Source organism: Pyrus communis, chromosome 5 (genome assembly GCF_963583255.1).
Source record: "Pyrus communis chromosome 5, drPyrComm1.1, whole genome shotgun sequence".
Taxonomy (NCBI): domain Eukaryota; kingdom Viridiplantae; phylum Streptophyta; class Magnoliopsida; order Rosales; family Rosaceae; genus Pyrus; species Pyrus communis.
Window position 1 is genome coordinate 22670549 of NC_084807.1, and position 24677 is coordinate 22695225.

The following is a 24677-nucleotide window of genomic DNA, read 5'->3' on the forward strand; positions in this document are numbered from 1 at the left end:
ATTCGGCGGCTACTATATGCTGATAAGTTTACATGCGCCTACCTCTTTTTTGTTGTATTTTTAGGGATTGAAGCTTTTGAAGGCATCGTGGGAGTCCAACACTGTTCTCACCAATGTGTTTCTTGGTAAAAAGAAGACATAAACATATGAGATTATTGTTGCTATAGCAAATTAGCAATGGTGTTTTTGTGAGGTTTCTTTACTTTGATTTAAACACCTTAAATAAAATGAGTGTCCTTAATTGGACTAGTTAAGCTAGAAGCGTGGGTTTACATTTAGGGTTGCACATGATTCTCCAACATATTATGTGACGATGCGAATCCAATTGTCCAGAACTGACCTAACATTTTTGTATAGTAAGAAAATTTTACGTAAATGTTTCGAATAATTTAGAGCAACTTCAATCACCCTAACAATTGTTTTAGTTAATCAAGTTACTCAAGTGTTTGGCACATTGAAAGCCAAAACTTTATTGAACTTCGATCTAACAACCTTGTCTTCAGGTTCTAGAAACCAAAGGTCGGTCGTGATCGCTCGAACACAAAAGTCAGCAGCACGACACCACTATCACATCTATCTTACTCGCCGACCGAGCTCGGTCGCGAGTTGGCACACCCGCATTCACTAGAAAAGACATAGTTAGCTCTTAAATACTTAGCCTTTAGGGTCAACAATAAATATTTAGTAGAACAATCAGTTTTTATTTGACTATGTGTATTAATTTTATGAAACTCAACCTCTGTGTATCAGTGATATGTTTCAATATAAATTGGTAGATTCAAATTTTTTTTAGTATATTTGAATTGGGTAAAATATTCTGGTTGGTTTCGGTATTAGTCATACGGATCCCATTTTTTCGGTATTTTTCGTCAGATGTTTTGATTTTATGAAGTAAATGTCGGGTTACCGAAGCAAAAATTTTTGGTGAGTATTGGTCGATCGTTTCGGTTTTTATAGTAGAAAATGACAGACCTAAATGGGGACTATGTAGCTATAGCAACACCACATCATAATAGCAATCTTCTGATGATGCCAAATATTGTTTTTGGAAACGTGATAACAAATACTCGTCAAATATACCACATATATAGATTGGGTTGCAAGTAAGTCTCACTAAAAGCTACTTTGGTTAAGTTTGCCAATCAACCAACCATGTCCTCGTTTGACAGGTCACAGAAGCCTAATCGCAGTTCCAACGGGTAAAGACAAAAGGTGATTAGAGTCCTTCGATAATTATTGGCTTATTCTTTGCTCGCTTCCGCGAACAAAACCTTGTGGCCCACTGGCCCTTTCTGTCGATCAGAAGCTTCAAACGCACTAGTAGGTTTGGAGTTTGACATACTGTATCAGTGAGTGGAGGAAGATGTTACTAGTTGCCAAAACTATACCGTGTTGGAGAGGTTGACACAGGTCCTCTATGTATTTGTGATAGTCATCAGATGATAATTAATTGGAGTTAATTAAAAGTTATCATGTCTGTTTTGGGAATAAGATCATACGTTAATTGTAAATGGGGACTTGCAGCGAGTGCTGAGATCGAGACGCACGCCAGCTAAAACCAACGCATGAACCTAATGAAACAGTGTTGTTAATTTCCCAAACCCTAGTTAATCGTAAATTACCCGTCTGTTCCGGTTCCCTTGATGTTTTTACATAACTTCCAAACGTTTACAATTCTCCTCTTCTTAGTATATATACCTTGTTAGAGTCTGTTGCCCTCCTCACTGCATATGTGAAAATGGCTAACTCCGATTCAACTGTTAGTTTGAAACTCCTAGTTGATTCAAAGCGTCACAAGGTTTTGTTTGCCGAAGCAGGCAAAGACTTTGTGGATTTTCTTTTCACTCTTCTATCTTTGCCTTTAGGGACTGTGATTAGGCTCCTAGCCAAGCATGGCATGGTTGGTAGCTTAGGGAAACTCTACGAGAGTGTTGAGACTCTGAGTGACGCATACATGCAACCCAATCTTGACAAGGACACTCTGCTGAAACCCAAGCCAGCGATTGGCGGTGCTGATGTCCTTCACTTGTTGGCCGGCGATGAAGCAACTAGAAAGGTCTACATGTGTCGCAACAATCACCGTTATGTAGCTGATGATTCTCAAGCCATTTGTCCCTCGTGCAAATCCGCTATGTCTACAGAAGTGCCTCATGTAGCCCCGCAGGTTACTTCTGGAAGTTCCTCCGGAGAGGGTGGTGGTTGTGTGAAAGGTCTTGTCACATACATGGTAATGGATAACTTGGAAGTGAAGCCCATGTCTACCATTTCAGGTATTACAGTGCTGAGCAAGTTCAATGTTAAGGAGGTTGGGGACCTTGAAGAGAAGGTGGTTCATCTTGGCATGCAAGAGGTTTGACACTTCCAACAAAAATTTCTATCAACTTTGTGATATCAATTTATTAAATAACAAATCTGGATATTTTTAGTATGCCAATAAAAAATGATCAATGTTGTGTTTCTTTTCGTAGGGTATAAGTCTGTTGAAGGCGTCTCTCCAGTCAAACTACGTTCTCACCAATGTTTTTCTGGGTAAGAAAGTGGCATGAAAATTTGGCTTTTCGCCGGAAGTATGAACTGAAGATTGCTTTTGAAGTTGATTTTGAGTTAATTTGTTTTCCTGCATTGTTACTTTGAATCTAGATATATGTAATTGCACTCATGGGTTAATTTGCATATCATCAACGATCTTTTTGGACTTTATCGCTACTGGTTTTTTACATCTTTGTTAATGAAGTTGGAATCTTCTAACTGAAATAGGGAAGGGGTCAAATATAAACAAGAAATCGGTTGTAAAAGCCCTCATCAACAACAAAACCAACAAAGAATTTGTTTCAGTTTATTTATTTATTTATTAGTACAACGATATATTTTACACTAAGGGGTCTTAGTGGGGAGTTTGACTAAGCCACACAATGAGCAATTTAATTTGGTATCGAATTCGTCATTCACGAGATTCGAACCTAAGATCTCTTACTCACAAGTGAAGAGGAATATTTATAGACTGTAGCACTGAAAGGTAGAATTTGTTTTAGTTTTGAAATCAAAGAAAGAAATATGTTAATACATTAATTGACAAGATAAACTATATTTCGAGTTTTGTTTATAGACTGTAGCACTGAATGGTAGAATTTGTTTTAGTTTTGAAATCAAAGAAAGAAATACGTTAATACGTTAATTGACAAGATAAACTAAATTTCGAGTTTTGTAATCATGCCTTTAATACAAATTAACCCTAGCTAGTTTTAGTTTTTACGTCTCTTAGTCATTGTTCTTGTGGGAAAGGGATCCTCTTTGGATCCCTTCCTCTTAAGTCACCAAACGTGTCATTTAAATTTGATCTAACGAAGTTATTTTAACTTTTAAAATGGATTTCTGTTTATAGTTGTTGGATCAAATTTCAATGGCAGAGATTTACTGATTTAGTGAATTATGAGGAAGGGATCCAGAGGAAATCCCTTTCCGTTCTTGTGCAGCAAGTAAACTGCATTCTTTTGTTCCCTTGATCACTCATTGCACATGCAAGGGTTTTTTTTTTTTTTTTTTTTTTTGTATTTTATAAATGTCACATATCACATTTTGTAGACAATATTTTTACCTCTTTTATGATAAAAGGCTTGTGATTAGTTGGCACAAAAGTAGTACTAAATGTAATCTCTTTTAGAATGGAAAGGGATCATCTTCAAATCATTTCCTTCTAATCCACCAAATTAGAAAATTTGTATCATTAAAAATTGATCAAACGGCTAAAGTTAATATAACTTTTAAAATGAGCTCATGTTTGTAGCAGTTGGATCAAATTTCAATTGCACGGATTTCTTGATTTGATGGATTAGGGAGAAGGGATATGGAGATCCCTGTCCCTTTGGAATTACAGGGGTGGATTGTTTGCCCTCCTGTGATATGTGATCACGGTTAAGCCATGTCAACATTTTATATTAATTTTTTTATAGAAATAATAAAACAAAAAGTAATAAGAATGTAAAATGTTGACGTGGCTTAACCGTGACCACACAAACAGGAGGGCATGAGGAGTATGAAAATGGGAGGGCAGACAATCCAACTCCTTCGAATTACACCCTCTGCCATGCCCAACAAATAAAGAATTTGGATTTCATCGGGATCCAAATTGTGAGGATCTTAGGGATCCTCACGTTTTAGTCATTTATTGTGCATCGTATGATCATAAATTATTTGATTTTTTAATTTAAAATTAAATAAAATTGTACCTGACGAAAACTGATCATACGATATACGATGAATGATTAGAATGTAGGAATGTTTAGGATCTCCACAACGTGGATCTGGAGAGGTTCCTCTTCCACAAATAAATAGCAAATCCTATCAAAAAAGAAACAAAAGTAAGGGAACAGGATCCTCTCTGAATTCACTTTGTGGGGATTCATTGTTCATCATATATTGTGCAGTTAGTTTTCTTCAGGTATTATTTGTGTTTAATTTTAAATAAAAAAAATTAAATGATTTCTAATGGCATGGTACACGATTGATTTAAGATATAATGATTCTTAAAATTCCCACAATTTGGATCTGGGTAGGATCCAAATCCAAAAATAAGGGTATGGGAAATTATTTACGGAACAATAATGAAAAGAACTTGAAAATTATAAGTTTTAATTAAAAAAACAAAAAAATGTTGTAAGTAAATAGTATAACGAATGATTTTTTAAAGTAAAAATATCATTTTCGTTAAAATTTTCTATTATTTAACATTAATTCATTTTTGACTGAACGTGTCCTAAGAAAATAATAAATGTCTACAGGATAGGTGTACTTTGTACCATCCGGTGCTTATACGCATATTTTTTAATAATTTATTAAATCTGATAAATAAAAATAAAGGAACGTGAGAGGATAATAGAAGTATTAAATCTGCTGTAATGATTTAATTGAACTAAAAAAAATTATATGTATTCGAAAAGGAGTTTGATTATATAGTTCCTGTTCCCGTATTATTCATTTTCATTTTGTCTTTAATTTAGGTTCTTTATTCAATATTTCTCCAAATTTATATGCATGAAAATACTAATATTTTTTCACTTGAATCTTTTAGATATTTCTTTTTTTATTCTATAATATTATTTTATGATGTGAACTATCTTTTTTTTATATCACGCTTTAAATCCACGTTCATAAAAGTTAACCAAATTAGAATTATTCGATTAACATTGTCAAAATCAAATGTGTTTTCTATTTATTGAAAATCACTATATGACTAAATAATTTTGGTACACTTTATTTTTTATAATAATATTTAATAAGTGATCTAAAAAGTAGACCATTTTGTTAAAAAAAAAAAAAGAGAGACGATTTTAATCATTTTGCAACATTATTTTTATTTTTAGTTCAAGTACAATATTCATCAAGTGAGAGGAAATAGGTACAGAAAAAAGAATAAAGTGTTAACAGTGGGTCTTAATAAAAATTTGGTCAAAAATTTTAAGAAAATGTTATTAAAATTTCAAAAATCTTGTTCTATATTCCTCATAAGTGTATTTTTCTTTTTAAATATAAATAATTTGAAATGTAAAATAAGAAATTTAAAGTGTGAATCAAAATTCGTAAATTTTAACCTTACATGGAATTTGAATGCAAAATAAAAAAAAACAATAGTATTCCGCACCAAATTGTTATATGAAAAAGAGAACTGAAAATCTATAAACGAGAAGGTTGGTTCCTGGTAACATTTATCAATGATCGTTTCGTGTCCAATGAGTAAACATATACGTAACGAAAACATCATTTCACTGCAAATTGAGGAGATCTTCCATCAGTCATACAGTCTCTACTTTTGACATCAGAGGCCGTGATCCACGAGTAGGTCTGTGTTCTCAGATCGTAGACTTTTGACTTAATTGGACTTAACAGCGGTGAAGTCTACCGCCATTTTCTGTGATTATCTCCTTCAGATTTCTTCTCCAGAAATAAAACATATAAAGTAAAATGATGACAGGATAAATCTGAATCCACTTTACTATTGAAATTTTTCATGTCATATTAATTGCATATTATAGAACAGGTTTAGGAATTAGGGGGCGTTTGTTACGCCGGACTATCTCGGACTGAATTAGTTTCAAGGATTAAGTTGGACTGGCTTAGACTAAACTAAACTGGACTAACTTAGTGAAGCGTTTGGTGCAGTATTGAACTAAGAAATTGGATAATAACAAATTCTAATATTATATTATTTAATATATAAATTATTAATATTTTATTATGATCTTATCTTTTTCTTCATATTTTCCTACCATTTCCGTCCCACTCTTTTCCTCTTCTCTCATCATCCCACCCTCTCCCTCTTTTTTTTCTCTTAGACCTCTCAATTCATGTCTTTTTCTCATTCCTGGTCAAACTCCTTATTGATTCCAGTCTTTATTTCTCTGTCTTCCCTCCCTCTCTAGCTATGCGTTGTTCGAATGGAACCTCACGGCTCCAATTTTCCCGACGAGTTGCAGGTTTCCCAATGTGTTTTCCAGCCAACCATCGTTAAATTGGATGAAGTTAGCACCGCCAAAAAATTCATCACCATCCCTAGATCAAGATCTTAGCTTTGAATGCTCGAATCTGTCATGGATTTGAAGAAGCCCAAACATGCCGAGACTTCTAGGCCATTTTTCGGCCACATTCGACCACATTTTTGACCTTGATTCAGGTAAAATCGTAATCTTGTCACTCTCAGCTTCAATTTGGTATATTTTATATGAAACTTGGTTGTGAAATGGATCTGAAAGAGAGTCTGAAAGTTAATGATTGATCTAGGTGACCGGAGATGACGAGGAGTCTGTCGGGAGTGGTCATTAAGCATGACGAGGACAAGAAAGAGAGGATAGTCTTAGCTAGTTCCATGGTTATTGGGGGGTCTCGCTAAGACCTCTTAGTGAAGGGTTTTGTCCATGCTAGTCCCCTTTAGTCTCATTAATGTTAGTCCTAGCATGGAACAAACACAGTATTGGACTAATAGCTAGTCCAGTTCAGTCCAGTCCAACTTAGTGAGGGCAAACAAACGTCCCCTTAGGGTTTTGGAAATCTTTTTCTTTCAAGTTATGAAAGGGAAAAATCCAGGACTTCAAACCTGACGAAGGTTAGGGTGAAGAAGATAAAGTCGAAGAGGACGACAAGATATGTTCCGAAGGTACGGATGTAAAAGAAGACGAAGAGGTAGGCAAGCTCTTTTGCGCCTAAGCTTATGGGACGTGAAGAGAAATCAAAATCTTAATTTACTACTTATGAATGTAAGGGGGTGTATTTAATTACGATTTTGAGATATTTTAATTTTTTTAATGAATTTAAGTATATTCAATAAGGATTTTAAATAATTCTTTAAAATATTTAATGTGTATTCAATCAGGATTTTAAAATAGTTTATTAAAATCTTTAGAAATCCGAGCGTATTTAATTAGAATTTTATAACATTTTAGATGTATGCAATTAGAATTTGATTTTAAAGAACTTGAAAATTGAGAAATTAGAGAGAATTCAAGAGATTTTGTAGGGTATTTTAAACATCGAACAAATATCACGTATCCCCATGAAATTTCCAAGAAATTTAATCAAAATTTTACATAAATCAATTAGATTCATTAAATTCTATAAAAATCTATGAATTTATATCTCTATTAAAATCTCTCATAAGCCCCAAATTGCATACACCCTCTAAATGTATTTCTTTCAAAAAAATTTAAATTTAAATTTAACTACACCTAATTTCTTTCAAATTAAAAAAAAAATATTTAAAAATTATAATTGACTACTTCTTAATTTTAAAATCTACTAAAATTTTATCAAATTCTAATAGAGACAGGTTGTTTGCTCTCCTGTTTGGGTATCTTTCTCATCATCTTCTATTTTATGCGGTCACAGTTAAGTCGGTTCAATATTTTTTTATTAATTTTTTTATATAGATAATAAGATAAAAAATAATAATAATATAAAATATTAACGTAACATAACTGTGATCGTACAAATAAAAGAAGATGAAAATGACATTCAAACACAAGGGCATACAATCTGCCTCCAATTCTAATTGGACTACAAATTCTCATCTGATGAACATCAATACAGTACTGCATCATTACAGTACAGTGATCGGTACCCACAAAGGGTTATTACTTTTTCATTTTTCTCCGTGATATTTTCTATCAATCACATCCCACCTTGGGCACAACAAAATAAGAAAACTTAAGCAAAACGAGGGTAATCAATCGTCATCGTACAACCCCTCGTCAATGGCAACTTCCAATTTCAGTGTGAGCATCCAGCTCTTCATCGACACAAACCGTAAGAAAGTTTTGTTCGCAGAAGCCGGCAAAGACTTTGTCGATCTTCTATTCGGCCTCCTCTCTCTGAGCGATGGCGCCGTCATTAAGTTGCTGTCCGGGCACGGCATGGTTCGGTGTCTAGATAAAATTTACGGCAGCCTCGAAAACTTGAGCCCGAAATACACTCTCCCGAATCTCGACAAGAATATCTTGCTACTGCACCCTTGTGTGGAGGAAGGGTATGTGAGGGACTTCACGTACATGGTCATGGATGATCTGGAAGTAAAGCCTTTGTCTACAGTTTCCATCCTTGACGTGCTGATCAAGTCCGGTGTAAAGGATGTTGGTAAGCTTGATGTGGTGGTGGTTCACCTTGGCCGGCAAGAGGTCTGGGTTTAGAATTAGGGTTTCCTCATTTTCTCCTTTTATATTTCTCTGAGCTTTATGAATTATTTGTTAATTAATGTTTTGGTTTTGTTTTTGTTGTGAATTAGGGTGTGGAATTGCTGAGAGGGTCGTTGTTATCGAACACAAATCTAACCGGTTTGTTCCTTGGTGAAGAGGTTTGACAGTCTCAAGTAGTTTTGGAAGTGAAGCGTCAATCTGAGAATCTGAGACTTGTGTGAATGTGATGTTTGTTTTTTGTATTGGTGGCATCTTGTTTTCCTTTCCATATGTGGTTGGATTTGCAGGTCCTACCGACTATCCTCCTTGTCAAATTAATGGGTAATGATGTATCAAGTAATTTGAGTTTCAGACTTAATTTTTTTTTTTTTTTTTTTGTCTGCGAAAAGTTTGAGACCTTTATTAGTTGCTCCTTTTTAATGTTCAAACTATGTCAAAAAGATTCTGAGATTAAGGTCTTGTAACAATCTTTGTTGAACCTGTAAAAGATCTCAATAGGTGTTCTTATTACGCTCTTCCTTTTTTAACTTTTTACGAATAAGTGCGAGGCCACTGCTATTTACTTTTTAGACAGCACTTATCGACAAGATGATTAGAAATTTTTAGGGTCTAGCTATAATACTTACAAATATGTGGTATAATTGTGTTTTTATGGTCATAATAGTTCTTGGATGTCGTTACAGTATTTGACTGTCAAATGTGATTGTACTAAGGCTAGTTTGGTATTACTGTGTTTTGAAAAAAAATTGTTTCTGCTGTGCTGTGAGAATAAGCAGCTGTGAAATAAAATAGTAGAGTGTTTGATAAATTTTTTTGTAAAAGTGCTTTTGAAAAAAAAAAGCAGTATTATAGTGTTTGGTAAACTTTTATGTAAAACAGATATGAAAAAATGCCGGTTTTTCAAAGCTAAGTTTTGCAGCTTCTTGTTTTTGGCTTTTTTCATCCAAAACTGTGAAAAAAAGCTAAAGTTGAATGTTTACCAAACATAAAAACAGCTCGTAGCTTTTTTTGATATCAGCTTTTTTTAGAATCATCTCAGTACTAAACCAGGCCTAAGTGTTGTAGTCAAACCTCATTGGATAAATGATACTATTGCAATAGTGTTAGAGGTTTCACTGTAAAATCAATTGAATATATGAGCTCAATTATTTACAACAACAAATTCTCTTTTCCATGTAAGACTTATACCCTCAATATATTTTCACATGGGATGAAATTTCAAGCTTAATATATGCAAGTGCGGCATTCACAAATTGAAGAAGCAACTTATACTATAAAAGAAATTGAGGTTACACTATAAAAATCAATAAGCAATAAGCAATATAAAAAGTAGTTTAACTATTTGTAAGCGTATTCCGTTCTTACCTAACCGGGATTCATATTTTCAACATATTTTCTCATGTGCAATGGATATTTTCTCATGTGCGATGGATGCTCAAATCTAACGGCAAACAATAAAAATTTAATGGTGTGTAACATGTGGTCGTTAGATTTTATACTTTCAATATGTCACTGTATGCCAAATACTCAATCACTCTTATAGTCTTAACATCTTTGGGAAGCATGGTGATCATCGTGACCAGTGTAAATGTCATGAACCAGAAAATTTAATTCACGAGGGTAATATTATTCACACATTTTTTTTTATTTTTTATATTTTTATTCATTAATTTTTTTTTCAATTAATTCGATTTGATGTTCAAAAATTAAAAAAATATGTGATAAATAAAAAATTGTGTGAATAGAACCTCCCATTCACATATTCTTGTTAGCGAAAACGACTAACACCTTGTTCTCCACTTTCGAAATGTAGCCGGAAGCCACGACAGGGCAAGATACAGGGTAGAGTAGGATCGTTGAGTGAAGGCTAGACTTTAGAGACAGAGAGATAAGGGTCAATGAGAGAGTGAGTGACTGAGTGCGTGACTGTTGTTGAGCAAGAATGAGGATTCTCGGGATCCTTTTTTAAAGATCTATAATCCTCAAATTATGTATCTTCATCGCAAATCGTGTGATCAGAAATTATTTTAAATATTTTTATTTAAAATTAAATATAAATAATATCTGATAAAAATTAGTCTCATAATGTACGATAAACGAACATAATTTAAAGATTTTCAGAATCCTTACAGAGAAAATCCGAATATGATCCTTATTGGTTGAGGAAGAACCCTAGAGAGGGTCGTTACTGCTGCGCGGCAGTAAAGAATAACGGTGGTTTTAAAAGTGGGCCTAGAGTTGAGCCCGCTTGTTTCTTTTTTGGTGAAAGAGCCCATCGAAGCAAAAGGGTAGTTACAAATACAGAGAGAACCGACTTGCAGAGCAATTATATTTTCATCAACATCTGCTCCACACCAAAAAAAAAAAAAAAAAAACCCTACTCCCCCCTTTCTCTGCCGCAAGCTTCCCTTCCTCTCTCGGTAAAAATCTATCTCCCTCTCTCTCTGAAGTTTTAGTTTAATACTTTATGCTTTTTTATTCTAACGCAACACATAATCGAGTGCAATGTCGTTCTAAGATTCATATAATTGACGAAAATGTTTTGTTGTTGTTGTACTTTATGCTTTGTTATTCAAAAAGCAGAAGAAGGAAATATTGACGAAGCTAGTTTCTTGAACTAAATGTTGATCTGCATTATTTATCATTTGATTAGGCTGCTTAGTTCAGAAGAAAAAGGTCACCGATTCCTTCAAACAAATAAGCATACGTGGCTATTCTCTGAAATTAGTTGTTTCCACGACTCGAACTCGGAGTCTTTTTTGTCACCAAGGAGCAACCTTTTCGGTTGCTCCAAGAGTTGAGTCCCTTTAGGTTTGTATAATCTGTACCAGCAAAAAAAATTTAAAAGAATTCCATTGTATTTCGGTTAATCTCTCATTAGTAAGAGTGTATGCCTAAAGGTGGCTCCTTTAACATTGGATTGTAGCAATAGCTCGGTTTATTTATGAATTTAAATATTTAGTTTATGCCTACAGGTCTTAATACTCTGAAATTCGATTTTAACTGCATCAATGGCAACCACCACTGTGAGCTTGAAGCTCTTGATTGATACAAAGGGCCACAGAGTTCTGTTTGCCGAAGCCGGCAAGGACTTTGTGGATTTCCTTTTCACCCTTCTGTCTCTGCCGGTTGGAACTGTCGTTAGGCTCCTCTCTAAGGACAACATGGTTGGTAGCTTAGGCCGACTTTACGACAGTGTCGAAAATCTTAATGACACATACATGCTTCCCAATCTCAACAAGGACACTCTGCTGAAACCCACGTCCCTCATTGGCTGCGCTAATGTCCCACATTTGCTTACAAGTGATAGATCAACGGTAAAAAAGGTGTACATGTGTGGGAGCTACCACCGGTACGTGGCTGATGACCCTAGGGCCGTTTGTCCACAGTGCAGATATACTATATCTATCGAGGTGCCTTATGTTGCTGCTCCAGCTACCGCTGAAGGATCGTCTGGTGGCGGAGCAGGTTTTGTGAAAGATATTGTGACATACATGATTATGGATAATTTGGAAGTGAAGCCGATGTCCACCATATCATGTATTGCTATGCTCAACAAGTTCAACGTTACGGAGGTTGGCGCGCTTGAAGAGAAGGTTGTTCATATGGGCATGGACGAGGTGTGATATCCTAAATTTCTCTCCCATTTTTGAATGTGAATTCTCTACGCATCTTGAATTCAACATTTTAGCGTATTATTTCTGTTTTCGTTGCCTTTCATATTGAGTGCATTGACATAAGCAGTCTGATTTTGTTCTTGAAAGGCATAGAAAACGGAATTTGTATCTCATAGGATTGGTTTTTATGTTGTTTTATGGGAAGAGTTTGATGAAACTATGCCTTTCCAAACATACGTATTAATAGAAAACGCTACTTTTCATCTTTTAATCAAGTAGTTTCTAAATCATTTCAAACTACGTTTAGAGAACTGCTTTACATTCTTGTTTCGATCTTTTAGCCTTTTCGTTTCTTTTCTGTTTTGGATTTGAATTGGGAGGCATGTCATAAGGTTAATGGATATCTTGATCTCAATCAAGTAATGCACTTTCTACTCTACACACCTGATCAACAACGATAACCATCATACGTTTTTCTGTAGGCTTGTAATCTGGCTAATGTGCCGCAGTTCTTGTGTTTTGTTTATCGAAAGTAGTGTTCTTTTCGCAAAATGATCATTTTCTTTTGAATAATTCTCAGGGGCTGAAGCTGCTGAAGGCATCATTGGAATCAAACAATGTTCTCTCCAATGTCTTCCTTTGTAAGAAAGAGGAGTAAACACGTCAACTTTGCGCTTGGTCCAGAGCGTATATGGCGTTTTGGAGCTTAAACGAAGTAGTAGTGACGAAATATCTAGCTAAACCATTTATATAATCAGTTGTAGATCGACTTAATCAACGTTACCGTGCTTTCTTTTCAAGGGGATGACCTGAGTTTAGCTAAAACCGCATTAGAAATTGCTGAAGTTGTGTGGCTATAACTCTCCCCTATTGCATATCTAGGCAGGTTCTTTGACTGATTTGGTACACCTTTTCTTCTGTTGGATGAATCGTTTCTTCTTGTTTGTTACCTTCATACAAATATGCTGCTGAAACTTAGAAACGTGCTAACTTCCAAATTTTGTTCGAGTTAGAAGATAAAACGTGAATTAATTAAGGGTTAAGTTCCTTTGTGGCTGCTTCGTGTTCTACCTTTAACTCGAACAAAATTTAGAGTTGGCATCCATTCTTCATTCAATATATGAAATGATCCTAGACGCCAAACGATGCCCTGGTATTGATTGAATTCTTCACAAAGAAGTTTCTTGTAAAATAATATGTTTCTATTCTAAAAGCAACTTAATATTTGTAATACATAATATGAAACTTATTACCCTTGGGAGCGAGGGCAAATATATATTGGGACCAAAGCGGTCTCAGAACAGCTCGGAAATCGAGAAACACGCATGTTAAGGTCTTCTGGAGGCTCTCTAAAAGTTTGGTGTGGGTCCCATTTGTGCCACGTGGTGCTTAATATAATGTCAATTTCCATCTAAGAAACTTAGACTTTTAACCTTCGGACCTCAAAGTTTGAATCTTAAATCCGCCACTGTCTCAGAGTATGAACAAATCTCACATTAGATCCTTAACCAATGATGTTGTGTATCACTGCCGTTAATTTTGTATATAAACTATCAAAACATTCACCTCTTACATGTTAGAAACTTAGAGAAGTCACGTAAGATCTATAACGTTACTGGTTGTGTTTTTTTTTTTTTTTTTTTTTTTTTTGGAAACTCCATAACGTCATTAGTTTTGACAAAATTTATTGACAGATTTGACGATGAAGAGCAAATACGCAGAAGATTGATCAAAAGGGAAAAGTAGATTATTATGACTTCAAGGGGCAAAGTAGAATTTTAAAATAGTTTCAGGGCGCTACCATAATAACGAAGCCTTATCACAACAAAAACCCTAAATACCAATTTGTATAAAATGGGCCCAATCGAGGCCCAATAACTCTATTTAAAGTAAGGACCCCAAACCCAAAAGCCCAATAACGAAAGAAGGGCACTCGGAGTAAATAAAATAAAGTAGCTATATAAAGGGTTGAGATTCGTCTTCTCCGCTAGAAAACCCTACACCTCGGCCGCAGCTGCTCTTCGTCTACAGGTACTTCTTCCAAGCTCCCCCTCCTCTTACCGCTGTCTGTTAACCCTAGGGAAATTTTCTAACCAGATACCTCCATTGACGAAGCTTAAACGAGTTAGAGTTGCACTTAAGACTCTGGATTTAGCCTAATTTTTTGTTAATTAGTTTTGTAGATTTTTTCTCGTTTGTTGTGAGTCTGTGGTTTTTGTGCGTTTTGGTTAATTTTGTACTTATTGTCTGTTTACGAAATGGTGGTCAGGTAGGATTGTTTCCCGCAGAGCTTGGAGCAATGGCCCCTGCTAAAGGTACTTCCTTTCTCATACAACAGATATACATATATATTGTTAACTAGCCAGAAAGGGAAAAGGAATTAATGGGTTTAATTGATGTAGTCGATTAAATTATGTAAAATGGTTTTTGGGAAAAATGAATTAATTGGTTCTAATGGCTGTATTTGATTACGTTGTGAAAATTTGTTTATTTGATTCCGTGAACCCTTATCTTGTGCCTTGTATATGTCGTCTCGTTTGACTTTGGTAGACAATCTACTTGTAGGTGTATGTCTTTTCCAATTTGTGTTTAAAACGGGCAATTTCGCAAGTCAGTGGCATAATTGAATGCCATTTTGTGTTGTTATCTTCAATGTATGAGGTGAAATTTTGTTTTGTTTTGAGCTTCTATTATTCAAGTATTGCGTAACTTTTCTTTTGAGTGTTATTACTTGTTTGTGAAACTTGCGGAATAGGATTTGTTCGCCTCTTAATTAAGCTATTGGTTGCTGCCAAGAATGCCAGAACGGAATTGTTACCATGTTTTTTCGTTAAATTGTAGTTCCAGTCCACGAACATCTAAGTTATAGGCGTACAATTTCACATGATTTGTTATGCATCCTTAATTGTAATATGTTTCTGCATGCAGTTGATGGCAAGAAGAGTGATCCCAAGGCCAAGGCCTTGAAGACTGCCAAGGCTGTGAAATCAGGCCCTGCTTTCAAGAAGAAGGCCAAGAAGATCAGGACATCGGTCACATTCCACAGGCCAAGGACATTGAAGCAGGAAAGGAACCCCAAGTATCCCCGCATCAGTGCAACACCAAGAAACAAGTTGGACCACTATCAAATTCTCAAGTATCCATTGACCACCGAGTCTGCAATGAAAAAGATTGAGGACAACAACACACTCGTCTTCATTGTTGACATCCGAGCTGATAAGAAGAAGATCAAGGATGCAGTGAAGAAGATGTACGACATTCAGACCAAGAAAGTGAACACCTTGATCAGGTATATGTTATGGATGTATACACGTTTTACAGCGTCGAGGTTTCATTCTGACGTGCCGGTCAATGTTTTTGTATGCATATCTGTTTCATCGATGTTTTTTGTTTGCATACCTGTGTTATAGTAAGTTCATAAACAAATTTTCCTTCTGGAACCAAGAAGTTCACTTTTTGCAGCTTAATTGAGGATTTCGCCAAGCTTAATCTAACATATGACCTGTGTTGTGCAGGCCTGATGGAACGAAGAAGGCTTACGTCAGGTTGACACCGGACTACGATGCCTTGGATGTTGCCAACAAGATCGGAATCATTTAAGTTAATGTTGTATCGTCTTTTATCCGGTTTCAATAGATTCCCTTGTTGTTATGACAGTTTTGTTACTAGTTGCACTGTATCAGTACTCCTGCATTAGTTTGGTTTTCTTTAATTTGTATTGGGAGCTATATTTGCTTTTTATGGCAATGCGATGCGTTTAAAACTTAGTGCAATGTGCCAATGGTGTAATCCAGTCTTCTACAATATGGTTATTTGCTTTCGTGTTAATGCAACCGAAGTTGAGGTCTTATTTTGTGATCGATAGTGGGAGAGAGATTCAAACTCGGAATTTGTTCTGGGAAGACAGGTCGCGTTCGATAACGTGGGGACATTAACAAATCTTTTCATATATGAATGATTATATTTTTTCACAAGAAGAGCAAGGATTCTCCCCTTCTCCTACCCTCTCAAAATGCAAAATTAAAAGAAAAATTGGAAGGGAAAAAGAGAAGAAAGCAAAAGAAAACTGTTGAATGAGCAGATACACAAGTATTGACTAGAGTTTGGCCTCGTATCAGTATTGACGTGAGCCGTTCCTCTATCGAATTGTTAATCGTAGACTTTGAAAAGCTTGAAGGAATCGACGATGGTGTGTAACTTGTCTTTCATCTTATCCCACCTCCTCTCGTTAGCCCCTGTCGTCAACGTGTAGAAGTTGCCTGCATTGCGATGCAAGTCATAACCAGAAACACAAAATACTTATACCTGCTACCTAGCTATGAAGTAGAATAAGAAGCATTATATAGAAAGGTTGCATTTCACAGTTCTGTACCATTGCCGATAGCTACTGTGCTGAGAGCGTGGCGAGTAAAGTTTGGAGCCTTAGCAATGAACTCAAACGTGTAATATGTTTTCCCATCGATGTCGTGCTGCACCATAGAAACAAAAGCAACAAGTCAACATAAAGCACATATCACAGCAGATTCAGTTCCATCTAAGAAGGTAGCTAGTGCATCTGCGTCGCTGTTTTATGCAACACCGATTGATGAATCCAGCAGCTTTATCAAACAGAATGCCATACGATACTACTGAATGCCTAGGTAGGACGTTTGAATCGTTGATTTGCAGTTTTGTCGTAATTTTACGTATGTATTATCAGTAAACTTCATTGTTTTAAGTAGCTGAGTCTCCCTCTTACTGAAAGCACGGAGAAGTTGAACTGAATGCCTTATGCCAATGTTTGACGCACTAAAAAACAACATGCAACAAACCTCGACTGCCTCAATCAGCTTTGTTTTCTGGGTAGGAGGAGCCAGAACCTTCTTGATCAAAGTTTCAGCCACCTGTTGTGGGGACCCGAATTCTTTGATGTCTTGCTTGACGGTTGGGAACAGAGTCACACTTGCAGTCTCTAGCGGCTCAATGACATCCTTGAATACCTTGTCTTGACCTTCAATGGTTACTTCCTGTCCGCACCTCGGGCGAAAAACCCATCAAAAAAATTGGCCACAATAACAAAGGATCAAGCACATAAGCCCGAGGCTGATGAAACACAAAAACCTCTCACCTGCCATCCAAAAGGGTAGACAAATTCGTATCCGTCTTTCTTGTCCGTGACAGGCAGAAATCCCTTGATATTTTCTGCAGCAACTGAGCCATATCAAAAGTGTTCTTTTAGGATATCGGTCAATATTAATCAAAGTAAAGCAACTCACTTCACATTACGCACATCGTTGCTACTTAAAACACTGTCTCCGATTCAATGTGACATCTAGAAAACTTAGTACTACAACGCTAAACTTAATAGGTAGAGTGCAGAACAATCGAAACCGTTATAATTCCTTACATGATACAGAATGTTGGTTAGTTAGAAGAGCCCAAGAAGCAATTGTTCCTGCTGCTAGCACTTGGCGTCTCCCGGATCTATCTGCCAAAGATAAACACCAACTAGATAGAAACCCAAAAGTGAAAATTGATGAGTCTAGCCAATTGTCATATTCTAGAGGCGGTCTAGCGGCTCACTACTGAATTAACATTGCTAACATTCATTACTTTTTGTATTTCATTTTGTTAAGTTTTCGACGCGGGATTTTAACATTCTCCAGCACCAATATCATTAATCAACCAGAAATTGATGAGTGATTACAAATTTACAAGAGGGCAGCAAAAACTAACAATGCAGGTTGATTTCTACAAAGAGAGTAAAATTAGAAAGCAAGAAAGGACCTTGAGAAGGAAAGAATGTAGAAGTTGCTGAAGCCTGCTCTGCTCTTACCAAAAAGGAATTGCTTTTTCTACAGCAATGGTATGTGTTTTGCTTGTGTAACTGATTGCCACCCAGGTGAAAAAAGAGAGTAAATTTAAACACAGGCATTGAATTTTGGAGAGTTACAGCAGAAAAAGGAGGGAGAGAGAGAGAGAGAGAGAGAGAGAGAGAGAGAGAGAGAGAACCTTGGTGAAGGAGTTGAGGACAGGGGTCCTGTGGAGGGAGGGTGAGTTCTGCAGGGTCGCCATTGTTAGTGGTTTTTGGTGTTTGTGAACAAAAGTGGACTCAGTGTGTGTTTGTGTGGATTCTTGTGGCGATGACCTTATCTATTTCCTTCTTTGTTTAGACGACTTATCCGTTGGGCTTGTTATAGGAGACACTTATATTGGTTGTTGTTCGTTATGCCTTTTCTTGCCACGTCAAAAAGAAAAAAAACCCTTAGTAGTAAAAAAAACTTAAAGTTAGATCGTTTGATCTCGTGACTAGTTAAGCATTCTCACAAGTGGAATTTCTGTATAATTGGTAATTATACCTATATGAAGCTGGAAGAACTCAAATATAACGAGCCTGCTTCTTTGTGAAAATGGTTTGATCAATTATGTAGTGCGTCTTATCTACTCAAATTTTATTTATTTATTAGGTAAATTACACTTTACCACATCAGGTTTAAGGTCTATTACAATCTCATACAATATATTTCAAAACATTTCACTTTCATACATCACATACTATTTTATTTCAATATAATACATCTGTTACATTTTTCATCCATTGATCCATTAAGAGCTGACGTGGCAGCCACATTTGTGCCATGTGGCTGCCAAATGTGTGCCATATGACAAATTTTTTTTATCCATTTAAAATATTATAATAATTTACCCTATTTAAATTTAAACAAAAAAAAAACCAAACAAACCCAGAAACCCATCTTCTCCCTCCCATCCCGACCCCGCCCCTCACCTTCACCGAGCCCAAACCCCTCCATCTCTGAAGCTCTTCACTGCCACCATGTCTAACCCTCTCCTCCTCACACTCCTCCTCCACCTATTCACTGCAACCGGGGCCCACTCTAACCACCCTTCCTTCTCTCTCCCCAGAGACCCACTATCTTCACCACTTGTTCGGGCCTAATCGGGACTCCCAAACCCGTCACATAACCCTTCACATCAAATATGAAACAAACCCACCAACCCATACACCAAATAAGAAAGAATCACAAAAAAAAGAAAGAAAAAATTGCAAGTAAATGCAAAATAACGAGAGAGAGCGATGTCGGAGATAGCGAAGGAGAGGGAGGTAAAGGGTTGAGTGGCGGCGGGGGGAGGGGGCTGAGGGAAGGGAAGGAGTTGGAAGCGGGGCTCTATAAATGGTTCGGACATAAGGATTTGGGTTCCCGTTCAACATCATCTTCAGCGGTGGGTCTCAGCTAGGGAAGGGGAGATGAAGAGAGTAGAGGAGGGAGAAGGTGGGTCGGGAAGGTGAAGATGGAGGAGTGGTCTGGGGGCTGCGATGGTGATGGGGAAGGGCTGCCGTGGTGATGGGAGGAGAGGGAGGTGGGGGAAGGTTTTTAGGTTTGTTTGCAGGGGTGGGGGTTGCACGGAGGTGGTAAAGTGTAATTTACCCTTATTTATTTGAGTGGAAAAACTTAAGTAGGGCAATTAACTTTACTGTCTCTCACACACACAACCCTCTTGTATTTTGGTTCATTGGGCCCTATAAGTCTTACCTTTAGCAACATAACTGGTTGTTGGATAGTTGAATAAGCATGATTACAAGACGCTCTTACCAGTAGTTGTTTTTTTGCCAAAGATAGATAAGATAAAAAAATAATTTTGATATCAGTCAAAATATAATATATCATTCGTGTGTTAGCTCAAGTGAAGATGGAGATTAGAAAAATGAGTTCAAGATTAGAACAATAAAATGGTCCAAAATTCCTTCCAAGCGAGAAAAAAACAAGAAATTATCATGCTTATAAAGGATGAAACCAATATACAGAGTTACACTACATTAAATGTAGAGTCGCATATAGCAGTCGTACATTAGAATTCAACTTAAAAAAGCCCTAATTAAGTCTAAATATTTTCTTCTTCCTTTTCTTGTTAAAAATATTGTGTTAAGCGAGTATGAGCTAATCTCATTTTAGTTAATCCATTAATAACACGTTACAAACTGAGGGTTATGTTATGTGGGTTGTGATAAGTGAATTATGACTAGATAGACAATCACGTGGTTTCTTGTGTAAGAAACAATTATCATTGCTCTCTTCTTTCATAAATCAATAAATCATGTCCATTTTTTTCCTTTATCTTCAACAAAAGGTTTCCCTTTTTAATGTCACACGATCGCAATAGATTGCGATAACATTCGCGTTCTGATCAGTTTAAAAATGATTTCTTGATTAATCAATATCATATATAAACTTATGAGGATAATTTAAAGATGTCATTTGGCATTACGGTTTATTAATATATTTTTTTACTTGTAAGTGTAATGTATTATGTTTGACTCTTGTGAACGACGAGTTTGTAACCAAATTATTAGCTTGTCCTTGTTCCATAAACCGATTGTTGATTGATCTGATCGAACCTCAAACCGTCAAACACGCGAGAGGAATGCATGGTTTGTATTGTCTTGCACCTAGTTTCTCACTAGATATTTAGGTGCTTCAATTAGTTTGAAAATTTTATACAAACTTGTCGTTGTCGTGGGTATTGGTTACTTGTACTTTTATTAGACATTAGAGAAGCTAGATGTGATGTGAGATGTGATGTGAGGTTAGATTAATTTATAGTAAAATAGTCTTTGTATAAAATTTTCTTAGGATTCAGTAAACACAAAAACTATTATTTCATCATAATTTGCGCAATTTAATACTAAGCTGACCTAATTGAATTCTTTGTGAAAAGTTAGTTTGATTTGGTAAACCTACTTACACTAATTTAATTGAGTGCTACACGAAAAGAGTTGCAATACAAGAATAGTTTGGATGAACTACTCGAAACCACAAGAACATGAAAAAAAAAATATACTTAATCACGGTAGTACCGACAATTGTTAATATTGATAAAAAAAAAAAACACTTTAATACACAAAGTATATACCCTTGTTAAATAACTGTTTATTTCATGTACAATAAACAGTAGTGCGCATGAGAAAGACAGGAAGAGAAGGACCATGAAGTGAGGGAAGGGCCGTGAGATGATGGGGTGTGAGGATGAACGAGAAGAGGAAGGAGGAAGGTTGAAGGAACAAGGAAATGATTTATAATTTGGAACAAGGAGAGAGAAGGAAATGATTTATAAGAGGAAGGAGAGAGATCCTGCCATCGGCTCCAAATTGGAACAAGGAAATGATTGCTATAAAATTTGTAGATTTATAATTTTATATGGAGAAAGAGAGAGAGGAGCTAGTAATAATTTATAGAGAACTTTAATGAAAAACTCATTGTACTGTTCATTTTAACGAAAAATCACATTTTTACACTAAAAAGTCAATCATAGTACTATTCATTTTACCTTTTATTTTGTCATTTTCATTAAAACTCAAAATTTTCAAGTTATTTTTATTAGTTTTTCTCAATTTATATCATTGCATTGTTAACTACACTCTAAACAAGAATCTATACAATTTAGGAGTTGAAAGATTACTTATCAATTTATGCTTTGAAAAAATATTAAAGTTATCAGTTGCGTACATTTTAAGTTAACGGGACAAGAGCTAGTTTACCATTATTTATGTGTTCAAATCAAATTAAACACGCTGAAAATCACTTAAATTAGCGGGACAAATTAAAAAAATTTGGAAATTAAGAACATGAAAGATCAATTGCTAAAACAATGTAACATTTAACTTGTCCATGAACATATTTCCTCCAACCATTTTTTCTCTTTGACACAAAAGAAAGAAAGAACGGAAATTAAAATCAATAAAAATAAGGGAGCATAACAGCTTGGCAACATAGCTACAAATGGATTAACAAATGGTATCAACTGGGAAAGCAAATGAAAAAAACAATCGACAAAAAACAGATGAGATGGACTGTCACAAAAGCATAAAGCTCATCCCTTTCCAATTTTTCTCAATCATGTGTTTTTTCTCTGTCCGGCTCTTCACACGCCCACTGAATTATAAGATATATCGCATCCACTGCTATCGTGGCTAGGACCATCTCTTAAATTTCGGTGGCATGTACCAAATTTATAATAAGGTTTTACCTTAATTTAAAAAAAAAATATATATATATATATATATATATAATATATCCATGTTAGAAAGTAATAACTTAAATCAAAACAAATTTTAGGTCTGGTGATATTCATTTTCATTTATAAGTGAGTCTTAGGTTCAATTCTCGAATTTCTCGTCAAAAATGAATTTGAACCCCATTATTGATAGTTGATTGACTTAGCACATTCTCCCACCCCTTAGTAATGGTTTGGTATTGAGGTGTTTTTTAAAAAAGTGGGTATAAAAAAAAGCTGAGAGCTTTTTTGTGTTTGGTAAACTTTTAATTTCAGTTTTTTTTCACAGTTTTAGATAAAAAATGCCAAAAAACATAACTAGCAAAAATTAGCTTTGAAAAACCAGCTTTTTTTGCTTTCATAGCTTCTGCGCAAACCTAATTTGCAAGAGGCGCTGAGTCCTTTAATGAAACTTTCAAATACCCAACATGGCCTTAAACAATTAAATAAAGTGCACACAATGCCAACTGGAAGATTTCGCCGACTTCAATTGGGAGATTGTCCTCGTCGACTTCACCAGAACGTCGTTCACTCCCAGGTTAAAAAATCACCATTATTGACCTTGTATTCCATACCTTACGGCATCATTTCTATCTTTATCCTTTCACCCATCTCTCCTTCGTCCTCTCTCATTCCCACGTCGAAAAAATCATGTCGAGAAACACCACCATCTTTTCCGATGATAACTAGACTCATATTCAGATTCAATTTTGGCATTGCGGACCAGATTTTCCAGATTGCACTGCTTACAGGAGATTGATCTTCGTATTTTTGCAAATTAGGAGAGCCCAGATTGCCCAGACGAAGAAAATGAGGAAGAAAAATGCAGTGAGACAGGTGAGAAAGATTAAGGAACAACCCATCAAAGATGACATAGTCACGGCGTTGGCCCCTTTAGCTTCCATGGAGATGAAAATAAAAAAGAAGAAGATGGAGCAGAAAAAAATAATTGAGAAAATTGGGGTAGTGGGGAAGCTTCTAGAGAGATTTTTTTGGTTTTTGGAGATGTCTAGTCAATGCAAATGGAGAAAATAAAGGAGGAAGACTCTAGAGCGAGTATTAATAAATAAAATTATTATTCTTTATTTTTTGTCAAATATAAATAAAATTATTCTTATTTACATTTAATATCATTCTCATTCTTGTCATTTGACATAGTCACATCATCTTTATATAAAAGTTTATCAAAAGTACTTTTATATAAAAAAAAATTATTAAACACTAAACTGCTTTATTTTACAGCTGTTTATTCTCACATCACAACATAATCAGTTTTTTAAAAAAAACACAGCAATACCAAACTAGCCCTTAATGTAGTCAGTTTAGAAAAAAAAGAGATACAAACATAACCATGACTTAATAATCAAAAGAAGTTCAATCTTAAATAACCCAAAAAAAAAAAAAAAAAAAAATCTAAAAACTTTAACTTTAAAGTTTCACTTGAATATATAGCATTATTATATAACAAAATAGGAAAAAAAAATCGTTTTTAGTGTGTTATTTAGCATTCTAATTTCTAAATATCTCATTTTGCACTCCAAATTTTTATATTGAAAAAGGAAAAAAATTTACTTGTACAGAGTGCACAGTAAAATTTTAAAATGCTAATAGAAGTACTTTTTTTCTAAATAAAAAATATATTACGTTATTACAAAATTTTTTTGAAGACCCCTTCAAATTTGGCACTTGTACGATTGTACCTTTCGCTTCCTCCAAATTTCTCTGAACCTAGCGCTACATTCTAATTACATGTGAAAGAAAATTTACTTTTCAATGTGAATCCAATGCATTATTAGATGACGAGTAATGCTAGAGAGACTCAGTTTGAAAATTAAATTTTGGAAATCAAACGATAAGAAAATTGATGATTGGTTTATTACTTAACCGTTGATAGACGTGCTTATTTTTATTGATCACACATCATTTAGTTTGTAATTTTAATTTTCAAATTTAATTTCTTTAGCATTACTCTTAGACGAGAACACAACGTAACAATGAAAATGTTCCATTAACTATGTCCCATTAAACTGCAAATATAACCCCCAAAAACCTTTTAAAAATATTTCAAATCCAATTAAATAGTATCGAAAACCAACCATATCACCGAACCAACGCGTGTCGGCCTCCCGCATCCCAACTCCAAGGACTCTACCGTAACTTCCACCACCGTCACAGCCGTTCACACATTTACCAACACAATCACTCCGCTCCAATATTACAAAAATACCCCCGAGTGTCATCGGCGTTCGACCGTTAACCCTAAAAATTACTGAAATACAAGAATTCATTTGCTGCATTTTCCGTTTTATTTTGAATATTAATTTAATTTAAT

The 24677-nt window shown here is 35.3% G+C and overlaps 4 protein-coding genes across 4 annotated transcripts; 3 read left to right on the plus strand and 1 right to left on the minus strand.

Moving 5' to 3' along the window:
- Positions 1-1738: 1738 nt before the first annotated feature.
- On the plus strand, positions 1739-2356 carry LOC137734424 (uncharacterized). Its single transcript, XM_068473698.1, has one exon. The coding sequence runs from the start codon at positions 1739-1741 to the stop codon at positions 2354-2356; it is 618 nt and encodes a 205-aa protein (XP_068329799.1).
- Positions 2357-11015: 8659 nt separating this feature from the next.
- On the plus strand, positions 11016-13263 carry LOC137735233 (uncharacterized). Its single transcript, XM_068474641.1, has 3 exons — positions 11016-11098; positions 11654-12298; positions 12876-13263. The coding sequence occupies exons 2-3, from the start codon at positions 11690-11692 to the stop codon at positions 12951-12953; spliced, it is 687 nt and encodes a 228-aa protein (XP_068330742.1). The 5' UTR covers positions 11016-11098; positions 11654-11689; the 3' UTR covers positions 12954-13263.
- Positions 13264-14227: 964 nt separating this feature from the next.
- Positions 14228-16062, plus strand: LOC137733181 (large ribosomal subunit protein uL23z-like). Its single transcript, XM_068472340.1, has 4 exons — positions 14228-14326; positions 14565-14610; positions 15224-15584; positions 15811-16062. Exons 2-4 carry the CDS (start codon positions 14595-14597, stop codon positions 15893-15895), a joined length of 462 nt encoding a protein of 153 aa, XP_068328441.1. The 5' UTR covers positions 14228-14326; positions 14565-14594; the 3' UTR covers positions 15896-16062.
- A 166-nt stretch (positions 16063-16228) lies between these two features.
- On the minus strand, positions 16229-18426 carry LOC137733180 (psbP-like protein 1, chloroplastic). The gene is made up of 7 exons (XM_068472339.1): positions 18287-18426; positions 18062-18161; positions 17682-17762; positions 17403-17485; positions 17107-17301; positions 16668-16764; positions 16229-16554 (listed from the first exon to the last, which is right to left on the minus strand). The coding sequence occupies exons 1-7, from the start codon at positions 18347-18349 to the stop codon at positions 16445-16447; spliced, it is 729 nt and encodes a 242-aa protein (XP_068328440.1). The 5' UTR covers positions 18350-18426; the 3' UTR covers positions 16229-16444.
- Between the last annotated feature and the right edge of the window lie 6251 nt (positions 18427-24677).